This window comes from Eleutherodactylus coqui, chromosome 8 (genome assembly GCF_035609145.1).
Source record: "Eleutherodactylus coqui strain aEleCoq1 chromosome 8, aEleCoq1.hap1, whole genome shotgun sequence".
In the NCBI taxonomy this organism is placed as follows: Eukaryota; Metazoa; Chordata; class Amphibia; order Anura; family Eleutherodactylidae; genus Eleutherodactylus; species Eleutherodactylus coqui.
The window spans coordinates 29,284,831-29,302,294 of record NC_089844.1 but is presented as its reverse complement, the minus strand read 5'-3'; the positions used below and the strand labels follow the sequence as shown (position 1 = coordinate 29,302,294).

At 42.7% G+C, this 17,464-nt stretch overlaps 1 protein-coding gene across 7 annotated transcripts in view; it reads left to right on the top strand.

Annotated features, from left to right (window-relative positions):
• Positions 1 to 17,464, top strand: part of MLPH (melanophilin) — a 98,287-nt gene that overhangs the window by 60,917 nt on the left and 19,906 nt on the right. For 3 of the 7 annotated variants that reach the window (XM_066575393.1, XM_066575398.1, XM_066575392.1), the window contains exons 4-11: positions 2,763 to 2,899; positions 4,286 to 4,324; positions 7,171 to 7,262; positions 8,588 to 8,713; positions 8,894 to 9,095; positions 11,488 to 11,696; positions 15,745 to 15,828; positions 15,908 to 16,087. In XM_066575393.1, coding sequence (XP_066431490.1) covers positions 2,763 to 2,899; positions 4,286 to 4,324; positions 7,171 to 7,262; positions 8,588 to 8,713; positions 8,894 to 9,095; positions 11,488 to 11,696; positions 15,745 to 15,828; positions 15,908 to 16,087 — 1,069 coding nt within the window. The remainder of the gene's footprint in view (positions 1 to 2,762; positions 2,900 to 4,285; positions 4,325 to 7,170; positions 7,263 to 8,587; positions 8,714 to 8,893; positions 9,096 to 11,487; positions 11,697 to 15,744; positions 15,829 to 15,907; positions 16,088 to 17,464) is intronic. The other 4 variants (XM_066575394.1, XM_066575397.1, XM_066575399.1 and 1 more) reach the window with 4 other exon arrangements.

Here is a 17,464-nt window from a genome sequence, read left to right as displayed (position 1 = left end):
GTGATGTTTCTGTGCGGGCCTCTGCTCGAGTTTACTGCTCGAATTTTCACGGGGTCAAATTGTGGCTGTCTGCATAGGATTGCATTATCTAATGCAATTCTATGGCAGCGGGCACGGGCGGAAATTCTGTGGGAAATCCCACTGCGGAATGTCCGCCCGTGTGTATGAGGCCTACCGCAGATCTGCTCTTTCAAAGAATGCCCAGGCTGCACAATTCCTGTAAGCAGGTCTAGCCGTGGGCCTGATGTTTCTTCTGCGACTGGTAGTACCTGAGAGTGGTGGCATTGTCCTTTTGTTCTTCTGTGACACCCTACTCTGTCTTGGCACAGTGCTGCCCCGCAACGTTCGCCTCTTCATTCTCCCCCTGTGAGCTGCCATTATGGCTCTTCCTCTCCGTTGTGCTTCCCATCCTGAGTGTACTCAGTGACCATTGAGAGCTGGCACCTCCCTTTCCATATCCCCTTCAATACATATTTCTTGTAGAGGGATGACAGATCACACTGACCCTCCCTCATCTTCAGCTTTGAAGGGAGAAAATGGTTTGGCATCAGTGCATTCAGTGTCTTGGTCATCTCCTCCTGGTTGTTTGGACTGCCCAGTTGACGCCCATGACACTGAATGATCAAACAGCTCCTCAGACTCATCCTTGTGGACTACTTCAGAGGATGTGGGAGATTTGGCACAGGGTGAAGTAGAGAGGAGGGGCAGCTCATGGCACGACTTGTGCAGACTAGCTGCTTTGTACTTGCTACTGGGAGGAAGAGGAGGTGGTGGTACTTGAGGCATGCTGTGTCATCCACGCTACGACCTGTTCTGCGTGCTGCGGATGTAAAATACATACATACATACATACAAAAGCATGGGCAGAACTGCTCCTAAGGAATGTCAATGGGCTTGCCTTACCACCTGCAGAACGTGGAGCTGTTCAGTAGTAACCGCTTGAATTACCAACTTGGCCCATCCTCTACCACCTCCACCACTGAAACGTCATCTACTCCTTGTTTTCTTCATGTTTCCTTTTTATGTATTTATTTTTTTCTAATTAAGTTTTTTTTCGTTTACTGCTGCTAGCTGTGTTAGGCCTGCCAATAATTCGGCGTGGTCTGACTCAAGCCTGAACGGCGTCTGAGGCTGCTGACACACACTGTGTGTATTTGCTGTTTCCCAGTTTGGTTTTTTTGTTTTATATTAACACAAAACACCGGTGCCAACTACATAAACCGCAAGCTGATTGGCTGCACGTGATCTCTGCAGCAGGTATTATGGGAAATTAGATTTTCCCACAGTTTTTCCCAAAAATCATTTCGGACTTATACTATTTGATTTTGCAAAAATTGAGATGATTTTGTCGCCCGGCAGAGCTCTCAATGGAGCATTTTGCTATGGGGCTCAATTTTTTTTACCCATATTGGTAGTGTGTGTGTCTATTGCCATGGGGAGAGGTGAAAAGGAGCTGCTGGGCACCTCTAGTAAGACTTCTTCCAAATGTACTTGATACTAAACATCTACACAGTGCCCCTTAATGAACTTCTGGAGTTTATGCCTTATGACCTCAGGCTATCTGCACTCATATGGCTGGAAAGGTTTGGGATTAGTATGAGAGTTAATTGTTTGAATACTAAAAATAATCCTTCCACACAAGACGTCTCCGCTCCGGTTCATCCTAGGAATGTGATGCAGTCTGTGCTGGTCAGTGATTATGTACAACTCATATCTGGATGAAGACTAGCAGTTCTCCAAGCACAATTCTAGTTCTCCTTGCTGTAGAATAAGGGTGCACTCACATGAGCGAGAGCAATAGATATCACACTTGCAAACCTGCAATTTTTGCTCCAAGTGCGATGCGATTTGCGGAAAAAACACATCACATCATATTGATGCAACATGCGTTTTTCATGCGTGTTAAAATTTCATGTTTCAATAGAAAAAAGAGAAAAATCGTATTGCACTTACATGAGAATCAAAGCAAAATATGAGTATTATGCAATATTGCACTCGCCCATTTATACATAGCCTAATCTGTGGTTAGAAAAGGGACATATATTACACAGGGTATAATATATACTATGCAGCTAAACCTTACTGGTCCTCATGTGCAAAAACTACTTTGTATTAGCAAATGTGTTCCGCTCAGTGCCTTAAAGGAGATGTCCCGAGGCAGCAAGTGGGTCTATACACTTCTGTATGGCCATAATAATGCACTTTGTAATGTACATTGTGCATTAATTATGAGCCATACAGAAGTTATAAAAAGTTTTATACTTACCTGCTCCGTTGCTGGCGTCCTCGTCTCCATGGAGCCGACTAATTTTTGGCCTCCGATGGCCAAATTAGCCGCGCTTGCGCAGTCCGGGTCTTCAGCTTTCTTCTATGGAGCCGCTCGTGCCAGAGAGGGGCTCCGTGTAGCTCCGCCCCGTCACGTGCCGATTCCAGCCAATCAGGAGGCTGGAATCGGCAGTGGACCGCACAGAAGAGCTGCGGTCCACGAAGGTAGAAGATCCCGGCGGCCATCTTCAGCGGTAAGTATTGAAGACGCCGGACCGCCGGGATTCAGGTAAGCGCTGTGCGGGTGGTTTTTTTAACCCCTGCATCGGGGTTGTCTCGCGCCGAACGGGGGGGGGGGTTAAAAAAAAAAAAACCCGTTTCGGCGCGGGACATCTCCTTTAAGCAGGCAGCTGATGGATTCCCATTCATGTATAGATGTATTACAGGTGGATATGCCTTGTAATGTTTGCTTATGAATACCCCTATGTCTTCCGCAGAATGGTGAAGTTGGGCTCCCATGAATGGTATTACGACCATGTACGCTCTAAATTCAAACGGTTTGGCAGTGCTAAAGTTTTGCGCTCTCTATATCTGAGGCAGCTGCCTGATGGTAGAGGAGGATCTAACATGACAGGTATATATATATATTAATATGTAGGATGACTTTGCCTGTTCTAAATGGGGGTGTTTGGTCAATGTGAAGAGATTTAGTCCAATAGAATTAGTAGTAATGACTGCCACAACAGACAGGGCATGTAATGTACTGTGAACTACAGACAAACACTCACTAGGATGACCCACACCTAGGCTTACCTTTTGGATAAGCAGTCAGTTCTGTACAACCAAGGGCTCATTCACACCACCATGATTTTGGTGGGTATTACGAATGCGAAGCACAGCTGCGTGATACACAGTGAATGGAGTCAATGAGAGTACATGAACTTTCATTTATCTGTTCACTGTAGGGCTTAGGGCTCGGCGGCACGGAACATAGTTGCGCCTGAACGTGGGGAATGCCTTCCCTTTCGCTGGCTTTTCAAAATCTGCATCAGAGTTTTATGCATATAGTTATGTGAATGGGCCCTGAGGCCAGGCTCACACGGGCATATGATTACCACGTATTACGCAGGCTCTGTATGCCCGTATGATACGTGGTAATTCGCAGTCAATCGATTACACTGCCTTATGCAGTTCCAATCACATTAACGATTGCATGATAAGCGAACGCAAAAAAGAATGCAGCATGTTCTATTTGGCCACGTATAGAAGCGAGATCGAGCCTATCGCTCTCTATGGGCTCATATAGTGGCCCAATATGATTGCGAAGCGATGGCGCAAGAAATATAAATAAAAAGGAAAACCCAGTTGTACTGCGCATGACAGCGTGCTTGAGATATCCTATCATACACAGTACAATTTCGTCACTACACCCCGCAGTACGCCGGATCACGCTGGCACAGCGTTTTATGCTTACGGCCATGTGAGCCCGGCCTCATACCAAGTTCATATCTGTGCCAGAGACTGCACAACAGACACCTGTGTGAAACCTGGCGGAATCTATAGGCGCTGGTGGGTCTGTTGTGGAGCAGATCCAGCACTGTAGGGCTTCGAAAGATGAATGTATGCGCAAATACGCTCACCGCAACGGAGTGTGTTTGCGCATGAACCGTTCCCCTTGTTTTTTTTAACCTGCTATAGACTCCTATGGCAGCTTTCTGCGTAACACGCAGAAAGAAATGGCAAGTCCTATCCATTCTAGCGCTCTTGAGAACAAATCCATTGAAATGAAAGGGTTTGCGCCAAAATGTGTGCAAACACGTTTGTCTTGTTTAAGCCATATGAACAGAACAGCAAATGCTTGTTTTTATGAGTTGGTGTTTTTATTGCATACACTGGAAGACACACTAACGACTTTGTAAGGATAGTCGGAGAAACAGGTGACCATTGTTATCATGACATCCACCTATAGGTGGCAGCAAACATTGTGTAGCTACTAATGTATGTCTGTATTTCTGGCCAGGACTTCAGGACAGAGTACAGAGCCTGCCGGATATTAATCGTAAGTAAACCACTCATCTTCGTTTTACCAATGGTATCTGTTGTCAGCCGTAGTATTAACCCTTTCCAATCTACTGTCTGACGTCTAAAGACATTCTGATTGAAGGCTGTACATATCCGATGGCAGAAGACGTCCGGTAGGGTAGTCTTACTGTAGATTACTGGCCGTTCTGTTGTCGGGGGCCTCTCCAGCATGTCACATACCGCAGTACTGGCTCTAGCCAGCAGATGGCGCCATTGTATAATGGCAGAAAGAGAAAGCCCCCTAGGAAACCCTGAATCCAAAATTTGATTGCAAAGGGTTAACAGATGAGAACAGAGCTAGTGAGAAGGAAACCACTGAAAGCCATTAAAATCAGTGGTTTCGTTTTGTCCATTATATAGTCGTGATTATCACGTGAAACCGAGCTCATCTGAATCTGCCCTAAGGGTGTATTTACACATGCCAGTAGTGTGTTATTTTATGTGTTTTTTGGCTATACATTATTACATGTATAAGGCTGTCTGTCCACCGGCGACGATCCATGGGCGATCACGCTCTGTAAAGCTTTCTATAGGGTTGCTATGCCAAGCGCAGCGCCGGCGTCCACAAGTGGAGAATCTTAGCAATTCTCCACTCATGTGATCTATTAGATAGGCTCCTCCCAGAGACCTGTCAGTGCTCCCCTTTTTTCCCCCTGCGGCGGAATATCGCTAGCGATATTCCTCTTCGGCCGTGGACAGGGGGCCTAAGGCAGCTTCCACACCTGCGTTGGGGTCAGTTCAGGGTTTCCTCTCTTTGCTCTGTTTTTGGAGGAGAGAAACTGAAATAAAATGGATGGTTTTTCCCTATTTTTGAAACCCCATTGAAATCAATGGGGAAAAAAATGTAGTCTTTTTTTTCCGTTTTTATTTAATATGTCTCTTCCAAAAACAGAGCAGAAAGACGGAAACCCTGAACTGACCCTAACACAGGTATGAAAGCAGTCTTCTTAGTGTAACATGTTAAAACCGTGTTTTAGGCTGCTTTCACATCTGCCGCGGCGGTTCCGTTTTCCTACTCTGTTATGGGAGCAGTAGGGGAATCCCCTGGACGAACGGATCCATCTCATCACGGAACAGAACAGCGCTGGACACAAAATGAATTCAGACCTTATATCATGAAGTTTACAGTTATTCAACCCACATTAATCCAAACTGCACATAGCGATATAACTTGAAGCTCATGATACCCAGTGCAAAATCTGTTACATGACCCCCAAATTATGACTCCTCATTTATACTACTCTCCTTATATGGAACAGGAATCTTTTGTGGGGCATCAGTGTCTCCAGCGCAACCTCAGCTTCTGCACCCTCAGTCTATACGCATAGAGGTCTAATACCCCGGGACATCAGCTCTTACTGCACCCGGTATCCCCCCAGTTTCATAAGCTTTTATGTGCTTGTAACCACGTAATCTTGTAGATATGATACCTTGTAGGGCTCATGCCTATGGCTGTGATGGGCTCCGCAAATGGAATACCGCAGTGGAGTCCACCACGGCGCCCCCCCCCCCCCAAAGACTCCATACTCACCTACAAATCTGCTGTGTGAGTCCTGCACTACGCGCCAGCGCGCATGCCCAGTACAGCGCATGACGTGCCGGCAGTGTCATGTGATGTGGCCGGCAGTTTCATGTGACGCGGCCATCAGTGTCATGTGACGAGGCGGCGGTGGGCGGGGAAGAGTATTCATGCTATACTTCCGCTGTGCTACAGTTGAAGTATAGCGTGATGGCCGGCTTTCATTGACTATAATGGAAGCCGGCCATGCGTATTCCCGCGGCAAATAGGACATGCCGTGGGTTAGTTCACGCTGCGGAATTCTGCGGTAGAATAAAGGCTAAAATGGAATAGATCCGAAGAGGCATGCATATTTATACACACATATGACATACTTATGACAAGGCACAGGCATGGATGTGATTGGATTGCACTTAACCCTTTCCAATCCACTGTCTGACGTCTAAAGACATTCTGATTGAAGGCTGTACAGCTCCGATGTCGGAAGACGTCCAGCAGGGTATTCTTACTGTATATTTCTGGCCGCTCTGTCGTCCGGAGGCCTCTCCAGCATGTCCAATACCGCAGTACTGGCTCTAGCCAGCAGATGGCGCCATTGTATGATGGCAGGAAGAGAAAACTCCCTAGGACAACCTGAATCTAAAATTGGATTGCAAAGGTTTAAAAGGAATACTACAACATAGACATAAACATTTTTAACTAAACACTGATAAGGGAGTGAAAGTTTCATTTCAGCTTTTATCACATTCCTTAGAAATTCTAACAGAAAAAATATCTGTCCCATCAGTTTGCACATTCATTGTAAACAGAAGGTTGGCTAGAGTTGCTCTGACCCGTCCATTTGTGACAGAGTTGTCATTTCCACCCTAATCCCATGCAGATTAGACATTCGGAAAGGAAGGTTTTACAAGAGAATGGATTCATTTCCTCTCTGTACTATTTTCTCTACATACATAATATCTGTATATGTCGGATGTGCAGAGCAGCCCGTTACAATGTGTCTACAGCTTTCTTGCTCCCCGCATGCAGAAAATACAGGCCGATGACGCCGGCTGCTCTCTTACTGGATTCTCTTCAACTCGAAATGCAAATATTTCCTAATATAGTCCTGGAGTTCTCAAGTGGAGCTTTATTTTAAATCAGATGGAACACAAATGTGGACTTTTTCCTCTGTATGACTCTACTTGTATCAAAGGGAACATCGCTTGCAGACAATACGATGCGTTTTTTACAGTATTTGCAGCTGTTACATTGTTGTGCAGACTACCACATATAATTCTATTACCATATCTCTTTGGCACCAGGAGAATATCTGCGCCAGGCCAGGGGGGGAATGTTTGCTGAGGAGGAAGACGATGATGTACTGGATAGTGCAGAAGCTCAGCGCTACAGTATGGTAACCACACACATATCTGCTCTCATCAAGACACTCAATTGCTTCTACGTAATGTCAAGACGTGGGTTTCTAAATCATTGATCACCACTATAGTGCACTGCAGTGTACTTACAGTATGTGAAAGCCCTTGTACTGGATATTTCAGTTTGACCATATATCATATGCTTTGAGCAGGGTTAAGACAAGGAATTTAAAGTATTAGACAAATATATACCACTTATCTAGCGGTCATTACAACTCACCTGCCATACATTGAAGCAAAGCTATTTTAGTTCAGAACACTTTAATATTTTCTCCCATTTGGTATAACACTCTAGTGCTCCATATATATGGACCCACCAGTGTGTTGTTGTAAATTATTTCCTTAGGCAAGTTCCCTATATATGAGTTGCAATGTATCTCCCTACTGGTGGTAGCAGGTAGCCAAATTGTTAGCTTTTAAATGAATGTCACTGCAGACAGGGGCAGATTGGGAACCAAAGTGGCCATGGAAAAAAATTACGAAGTAGTCCCATATTGCAGGTAGGCCAACCAGTAGCAAGTGGGTGAATGCAAGTAGGCAAGTGTCAGAATCCCCTTTCACTGAATGTTTTTCCTTGATCACACCATTGTTGATATACTTTCAAGACTGTTCATCCATAAAATCTTACAAGTTCAGCTGTGAAATGCTGACCCGGCTAGCCTAGAACTGATCTCCAGGCTTCATTTGAAGTCACTCAGATTGCTTCATTTTCCCATTCTAATGTAGATTCACGCTGAAATTGATCCACAAAAACTTGTCCACTTGATTTTATACTGCACTCTAGAGTCACATGTCCACATTCCATATATGAAAGCTCCAATAAAGTGGGCTCTCCTGGCATATTATAATATGAAACTATTTACATAGAAAAAAAACTAAATGGTAAGCAAGGATGAATATTCACTTTAAGCAATTGCAGCATTATCAGTTTCATTTATATTATATTGAAACATACATAGAACGGGCTGTGGTCTTTTTTGGACATTGTCATCAGTTAGTAACTCACAAAAAAAGAAGCCAAGAATGCACCATCTGATAAACTGCAGGGCAGGCTCAATCACCATTAGACCCTGGTAGAATTCTTGGCTTCTTTTTCTGTGAGTTATGTCTTTGTACATTGTTTCTCTCACCTCTGTGATTTTCATTTTGTCATCAGTTAGTGGTTTAGATCATGATGGAAACCCAACTCTTACAGCACTCAAATTCTGAAATAATGAAATCATTGATTGACTCCCTGCTGTACAAACCTGATTTTTCTGCTCATTCTTATTACTTTACTGCTCAATGAATTTCTCTCCTGAAGATGCGCAAGACCAAGCGTCTGCTGTCCGTTCATCCATTTGACTTTGACAATGATTCTGAGTATTCAGCTCAGTCACGCAGACAATCAATGCAGCTTTCTCCACCTCTAGAACAAGAGGTTTTCCAGGTATCTTCTGGGTTTAGGTGCTGATAATATCACTATTTTCAGTAATACACAATGTGATTCACGTGGTGGTTGGGTGGTGTATGGACTTACTAAGCTTCTTCGGTAGTTTTTACACATGTAACTTAGACAATTTATCACTAAACTAAACTTTTATATTTTTCATAACATCTCGTTCCACAGTCATTTTCTGAGTTCACCACCCCTGGTAGAGAAGTGACTCGAAAAGATTCACTCATTGCTGAAGCTGAACTGGCATCTGTGTTCCATCAGCTACTCCAGGACCGTGGCCAAATTGCCCCCAACCCAGAGCAGGAGTTTAGCACCGAAGTTCGTTTGACATTGAACTCTCGACGCCGTAGTCTGGAAAACATCCGGCAATCTAGTGAGTACAAGCGTCTAGCTTCTGTTAAACATCATTATTAGTAGAGCACTGGATGCACCCAAATCATGCCCTCATCTTAATATGCTGTGTGTTTAGAACCTCACTACCAGAGGACTCAGTCGTAACTTGCACTCAGGTAAAGATTTATGCTTTGCCATAACTTCATACTACTTCTCCCCATCATAGTCATCCACAGGTGGAGGATCATGTGACCACAGTCCTTGTTCTAGTGATTAGTGGGAGTCACACCCAGGCAGACAGCCTACCTCTGATCTAACATTTATCACCTACCCTGTCGATGCATGATAATTGTTAACAGTGGGAAAACTCCTTTAAAGCAATATAAACTGAACGATCACTGCAGTAGGACCACATACTCAATAATGGGTTGGCCCACCTATATGGGTGATCATGGCAGTCAGATATCGAGGAACAGATATCACAAGGTGGCAAACATCCTCCATACTCAACTTGACCCATGCCCACTGCAGCAGCTTCATCAGTTGGTGCACATTTTACATTTAGGTGGGAGCAGATAGCCTTTTCCAGCATATCCCAAACATGTTCAATTGGGTTACAGTCCAGTGAGTTTTGGGGCCAAGGCACTGTGAAGAAATCATTGTCTTGTTCCTCCAACCTCCAAAGACTTCCTGAAGATATGGGTGCAGATGGTCAGCTAACTGGTCTCTGTAGCATTCACCATTCAAGGATTGTGATATGATGATCAACGGTCCTAGGCCATGCCAGGAAAATTCTCTAATGCCATGACACTGCAACCATTGAGCTGTTGAACTCCAAAGGTGCACTTTATAGGATTTGACTTCACACTGTTTATGCCCTTTGTAGATCTAGCTATCAGTATAGTTCACCAGGAAACAAGATTTGTCACTCCAGACAGCCTTCTGCCATGTGTTTAAGGTCCACTGACATCTTTCCTGGGCCCACAGATGGTGTTGTTCATGATTAGATGGGGTCTTCAAGAGCACTCTTGTTGGTCTACATCTATTGAATCCCAGTTGGTGCAAGGTATTCCTGCTGTTGTACTGCTGGGTCAGTTGGTCCACTTTGTCATGTTGTTGCCTCTAAGATCACCCACAGGTGGCCTGCCACTGTGTGATCTTCCATTGGATGTCTGTCTATGTTCAACTAGTCTTGGTACACTCTTGATACTGTGGTTCGGGATCAACAAACAAGTGCAAATGTTTCAGAAATACTGGCGCCACACTTTTGTCGCCACCAACAATCTTTCTATAGTCACTTAAGTCACCATGACTGCCAAATGTTGCTTTCTGCTCTGCAGAGGAGAGGTAAGAACATTATCTAAGAGCAGATCATGATGCAGCCATCATGTGGTACCACGTTACTGATCACAAGATGTCACGTGCCAGCTGTTCCTAATGCTGTGACCGTGTAATTATTTGAGTGACTGCACTAAGCATTATCCAAGGAAACAATATTGTAGCTTTCTAAAAGTTTTTACTGTCTCTAAACTTCAACTGGTGTCCCATATCTCTTTATCTGTGAGATGTTTTATCCCTCTGATAAAAAGATAGATAAGTCCCAAAACCTAAAAACATTGTAACATTTGGAGCTTGAACTGTATTTTGTATCCTGTTGATTTTGCCATCATTACTTTACTATTTCTTCCACCAATTTGATAGCTATTATGTGCAGCAGCATAAGGGTAATAGCTGCAACCCTCTGAGCACAACTGCAGTATGAGTGTGATTTTGCATCATTTCGCAACATTGGTATAGCCAACATCAGAAATAATGTCCTATGTGTCATCTCTGACTCTTTTTATTCTTTGTGACATTAAGGTTGATGGCTCTGAGTAATATGATATTCACATGACTACATACAGTACTTTTAGCCTATCCTGGGTTCTGCTTGATCCATGAAAATGTCATTCAGATGGAACCCTGGGTTGAACCATAGGCTTTCATTACTCAAATAGAGACCAATAAGGTCTTCATTTGAACAAGTAGCCATTCCTTTCTAGCTTTTGTGCTGGACAGACAAACATAATCAACTACACTATTGTATCCGTCACAAATTCCATAAATGAATGGAAAGCTGCTCAGAGACCCAATTGAGTAATGAAAGCCTATGGTTCAAGTCATGGTTCCACCTGAATACCATTTTCAGAGAGCAAGTAGAACCCAGGATAGGGACCAAAGTGTGGTATGAACACACCCTAACACATCAAGATGCTATTTTTCATTGTACATTATAGTATAATGTGATATAATGCAGTATTTAAACTTTGTATAACCATGAACATCAAAAACCAAATAAGATTTTTTTTTCCATTGGAACTGCCTTCAATAATGCCCAATTTCACCTCTTTTACCCTTCTCCTCTCGTCCTCCACACCTTTCCTGTTTAACAGAGTCCCCCGCAAGTTGTTCCATCCCTGATTCCCAACTAACTCACTCCCGCTATCTTCCTAAAGGTAGCCTTTCCCTTGTACCTAAAGGATCGCAATACTCTGCTGACATGGACACCTCGGATGAAGAAAGGGGAGCTATACCCAAAGCTCCCCCCAGACGTAGAAGCCGTGCATCATCTCAGGAAAATGTCCACCATCCAGCCCCACAGGTAACATCTGGACCTAAAGGCTTTCTGTGTGCAAATACGTTTTATGAGATGAAGAAGTTGCTTTATTTTTCTAAAGTTAACTTTTTCTTACATTTTGTAATTTAATATTTGATTCGTATACCATGGCCAGCCACTCCTGATCCCGGTATGACATGGATATAATGAGGCCTACAGTGGGTCGGGCATGATGTGTTTACACATAATGTAATTAGACCCTTCATTCAGTGATTACTCTTTAATTGAAGTCACAGCTCAAATTTACTTTTGATGTAAAAGATTTTCCTTTTTCACATCCCTCTTTAGTACTTCACTTCTTTGTATGATCTTGTTAATTATATTTTCAGAGCTTTGTTCTTGCAATAAGTGCCTCTTTGAAAAAAAATTATCATTTTAACAGTTGATTTTCACAAGAGGCAAAAAAAACGAGCCATAAAGTTTGCATTAACCCTTTTTTTCCAATAACTTGTCGTATACCCCTGTACTCTGAGTAAGATTTACTATTGACTTACATTTCATACAGTACTTTGGAGATGAGTGTTTTGCTTAGAAAGAGTGTATGTGTTTAGTAGCCTTCACTGTACTAAAAATTAGAGAGAACATCTGTGGCAGGAAGAAAATAAAAGCATCAGTTCCTACCACACTCAGGAGAAAGAGGCTGCTGAGGCAGCTACAGGAGCTGTAAGCCTGAGGTTCGGTGCGGACCAGACTGTGTCCGTTACAAGTCTGATAGGGAAGGGCGCCCCCATAGATACCCCAGGTGGGGTAAGTGACAAGAACACTGCGAGTTGTAAACCCAGATCACAAGTCTGACAGGGGAGGACACCCCCTAGATGTCCTGGTAGGCGATAGCAACAAGGCTACTGTGGGTTGTAAACCCATAAGTTGTATGGTGTTCCAGGTGTATATGAAGTGTGTAATGCTTTATACCTGTGATGTGTGTAATAAAGCTGGCAGACGTCAGATATTTGAGGAGATCCAGTTGTCCAGAATCTCTGTGGGAGTGGTGCCAATCATCTTTGGTGGAGCAGATGGCAGTTCCCGTGAATAAGTAACCCCCAAGTTGTTACAACATATATAGTATGTACAGGCACCACTGCTATGCAGGTCTGGCTTCTTAATCAATTAACAGATATATTTTTTCAGATTGTCTATAAAATCATGCAGTGTTTCTAGTAATCACATAGATGACATTACAGTGTCAGACAGTTCTGTCACCATTATCTGAGAGGGTGTCATGTACTTACCAAGAATAGATACATGTAATGAACAGATATAGTCACAGACAATGCAACATGGATAACAAAGTGACACATTAAAAAGGTGTTGCTGGGAAATGTACATTGTCTTGCAAAAGTATTCAACTCCTACGTGTTTTTACTGTTTTGATTCATTTCAACCTGGAATTAAAATGGATTTTATGTCATGGTCATGAGAAAATAGTCAAAATTGTTACATTAGAATGAAAAAAAATCATGTTTAAAAAAATAAGTAAAATGGTAACATTGTGAGTGCTATAAAGGCCGTAAATAAGGTCTGGTCCAACAAATCAACTCCAGAATTCACGTAATTAATTGACTGTGATCCCCTTCTTATGCAATCAAAGTGTCACATGATGTCAGAACAAATACACCTGAAGGGTTTTGAAAGGACCCCTGAGTTTGTGACATCACTAAACAAGCAACATAAAGACCAATGAACTTACCAAACCTCTCAGAGACAAAGTTGTGGAGAAGTATAAGTCAGTTTATATAACAATATCCCAGAGGCGTGGCCTGGTTATATAGGTGTGAAGACGCTTACCTCTTTTGCTCCCGTCCCAGGCTTTGGACTTTGAACTTTTATGGACCTCTCCATGTGATTAATGTGGAAGTGAAAATCTTTTCAAAGCTTCTGGCCAATAGGTTGCCTTCCCCACCCTCCTTCCCTCAGTGATCCACAACCACAGCCTGCTGTCTGATCCCATGATTATTGAGAATAGCAGTAGACAAAGATGGCCATTATCACCTTTACTTTATATATTGGTTATGAAGCACCTATCAATAGAAATCTGCAATAATTCAAGTAATCACGGCTCATAACTTGAGGGCACCCAATATGAAACTGCTCTGTGCACTGATGACCTTTTACTCTCTTTCACCACTGCGTATTTCTCTCCCTCATTGATTCAGAAGTTCAAAAGATATGGCCACCTGTCTAATTTTACAGTTAATTACACGTAGTTCAAGATGCTTAGCATATTCCAAAGCCAGAGGCTAAACATATATCAGACCACTTTAAATTCAAATGGAAATCCCAAGCCATCCAACATCTGGTGGCGTCAGTCCCATGTGACCCTACCAAATTGTGTTATTTTAATTATTGTGTTCTTCTTGGCCATACTGTGAAAGATTTGAGCCTTTGCACCAGCGGTTCTCAACCTTTTTCAGCCCAGTGCTCCCTTTAGGTATTGGGATGGTGGCCAGTGCCCCTCAAGCCTTACTAGTTTAAACCCAGCCAAAATTTATCTTGTTTACAAAGATAAAAGTATAAATTAAAATACTGAATACTTTTTCTGGAAAGTTTGATAGTGTTTAACAGATTAGCATTAATTGTGAAAACATGTCTCTAAAAATTACCAAAGAAGTATTTTAAAAGGTGTATAGAGAGCGCCTCAGGAAATAAATTCTTTGGATAGACGAAAAAATATATATAAAGCAGCCATCAGTGTGGGCAGTTGTAGAAAAACCCTTTGTTGGTACTGTAATTCTTCATCGATCCTTCTTGATGCAAGGAGAGCTGCAGAAAAAAACCTGGGGGGTTCTGAATGATCAGTTCTCCCCCAGATAGAACATAAAATAATGTCAAGAAAAAGGAATTTCTGCGCTCGTATGAAGAGAGGAAAAAGGAAAAAGGAGTAAGCAGCTCTCATATGAGTAATGACAAAAGAAAACTTACTTGAAAAGGAGGGGGATGTGATCAGCAGAAGCCCCCTCCTCTAAGTGTCATCCACAAGTATCCAAGTACACAGACTCCCACGTGTACACTAAAGGAAAAGACTTTATTTGGTGGCAACATGTTTCGGTGCATAAACACGCACCTTTCTCAAGCCACTTGTCTACTGAATGACAGCTGAGAGCTGCCCCTGATTGGTCCCTGCGCTGAGCCAATCAGAGGCAGCACTCACCCATTCATGAATTCATGAATGGGTAAGTGAGAGCTGCCTCTGATTGGTGAGGCTGTGACCAATCAGAGGCAGCTCATTCAGCAGGTGGGGATTTTAAATCCCCCGCTGCTGAATACTACTCAGAGCAGTTCAGGAGAACTGCCGGCCGGCTGCGCTGAACTCCGTCTGCCGGGACCAGGTGAGTATATATATATTTTTTGTTTTTACACATTTCTGGATGAATTTCCGGGAAGGGCTTATATTTTTAAGCCCTTCCCGAAAATTCATCGTGCGATCGCCGGCAGCCCATTGCTTTCAATGGAGCTGGCTGTATTGCCGGCTCCATTGAATTCAATGGGCAAAAATCATTCTTCTCTGCCACAGCTGTTACAGCTGTTGCAGAGGAGAATGATTTGTCTACTATATGTTCTCAATGGGGTCGGCGCTGCTGCCGCCGGCACCATTGAGCTCATATAGAGAAGAGAACAGGAATCGCAGATAGGTGCGATCTGCGATTTCTGTTCTATAATTTATTGGACGAGCGCATAAAAAGCGCTCATGTGTCCGATACCATTGCAAAGCAATGGTTTTATAAAATCGCCGGACGCATGCGCATGCGCAAATCGTGCGAAAAAACGCCCGTCTGACTGAGCCCTTAAAGTGGATGTGTAATATGGGTCAGATAGTATCCTGACTCAGTGATTTCACTGACCCACAATGGTAGGTGTTTGATTGTTGCTCTCATGCCTGAAATTAGTCTTTCTGCTGGTGGTGAACACATCCAACCTGTTCTTAATTTACATTTTTCTAATATTGGTTCTACACTGAAATCAAGTACTTGGGTGACAGGAATAATCTCTTTGGTGATGGGATCTGTCCTATGAGTTCCTTTTCCTTCTTTCACAGATCTCTGATCTTAACAAACGCATGTCTGCTATTGAACGCATGCTAAACCGCCTAGAGGAAAGAATCTCTGTGCAATCTGATGAGGTAATCCCAACTCATTACCAGTTTGCTCAATATAGAAGACAACTATCCATTTAAAGCCTGACACTGTCTAATCTCATAGTCCACAGGCCATGCAGGACACACTGATGCGGACTTGGAGGAAGAAACACTTAAACGAAAGATCGGAGAACTGGCCAGTAACATGAGTGATAAAGGAGGCTCCTCTGATGAGGAGAAAGGAATGAGACTCAAGTCAACAATGAAAACCTCCAATGAAGATCCTAGTATTCAGACCCAGAAGGTAAAAAAAAAAATTAGCTTGGAGAAGTAGGACATCAAATGACTCTGTCCTGTCAATGTTTTAGGGTAAAAATTAAAATATCTTGAGCCTCTGTGGAGTTATTAATGGAGAGTCTCCTGGTTACAAAGAAAGTGAATCAAACACTATTAATTTGTAATTCTAAGAGCGATTCCAAATGTGGATCTTCTGAGACCTTGGACTTTAAGGACTATTGTAGACTATCTCCAGATAGTGGATGCATATAAATTACATTTTTCACCAAGCATGGAATTTGCAGTCCGCTCTTGCCAGGACCTTAACCTCCGTAGATCAACTTGAACCATGGTCCTATCTATATTGATATTACATGATCTCATTGGATGCCCATTCGTTTTGTTCAAGCGCCCCAGTGTCCTGCACAATTAAAAATACACTAGTAGTTTTATGCATGGGCATTTTTATATGGTACATAGTTTAGATGATCATTTCTGTATCAGAATGAGTTATTAGTGATTAAAGAAGTTACCCGAGACAAAAAAAATTATATTAATGGACAGGGAATGGGCTAAAATTAAAAAAAGCAATACTTACCCGTTAAATGGTCCCTCAGTACAGGCAGTCATTCTGGTCCCCAGTGCTCCATTCCAGGAAGTTCTTGCAATGGTCATATGCCTTTCATTGTTCACATGGCTGTTCGGCCAATCACTGGATTCAGTGATTACGAGACGTTAATGGCAGGATCACTGCTGTAGTCAGTGACTGGCTATAGCAGTCATAAGAGCAATGAAAGGCATGTGACCTCTGCAGGAGTTTCCAGGACGTGAGCAGTGGGGACTGGGGTAGCAGTGCTAGGTTGGGGAGGGGGCATTTGATTGATCAGTAGTGCTTTTTTTTTATTTTTTATTTATTTTTTTTACTTTAGCGCATTCCTTGTGTATAAAATATTTATTTTAATCTCAGAAAACCCCTTTAAACCTTAGAGTACCATAGAGTACTATGAAGTATGTCGGTTTCTTGTAATATCTCCCGAGTTAAAGAAAAGTGTTTTTAATTTAGAATTGATTCAATTTGGTTAAAATGTATAAATGATCTTCGTGGATGTTTAATGGTTAAATTTAAGATTAAGTTTATTTTTTCAAAGGGAAGGGGATCGTCATAACAAGAGATGAAAGAATAACCAAATTTCCCATTTCTCTATCCTCTTGCAATAAGGACTTGCTAATGGAAGCTCTGTGTCCCTTCTAGTACATTTAGTACAAAGATACATCATGAAAATCAAAGTGCCTCTCGAGAAGGGTTCCGAACCTGGAACTGAGAGCTCTTGAGGATTCGTGCCAACATGGACAATTAGCACATTATCTGCCCTAGTGCCCTTCCTAATTCAAACTCCTTTTCATC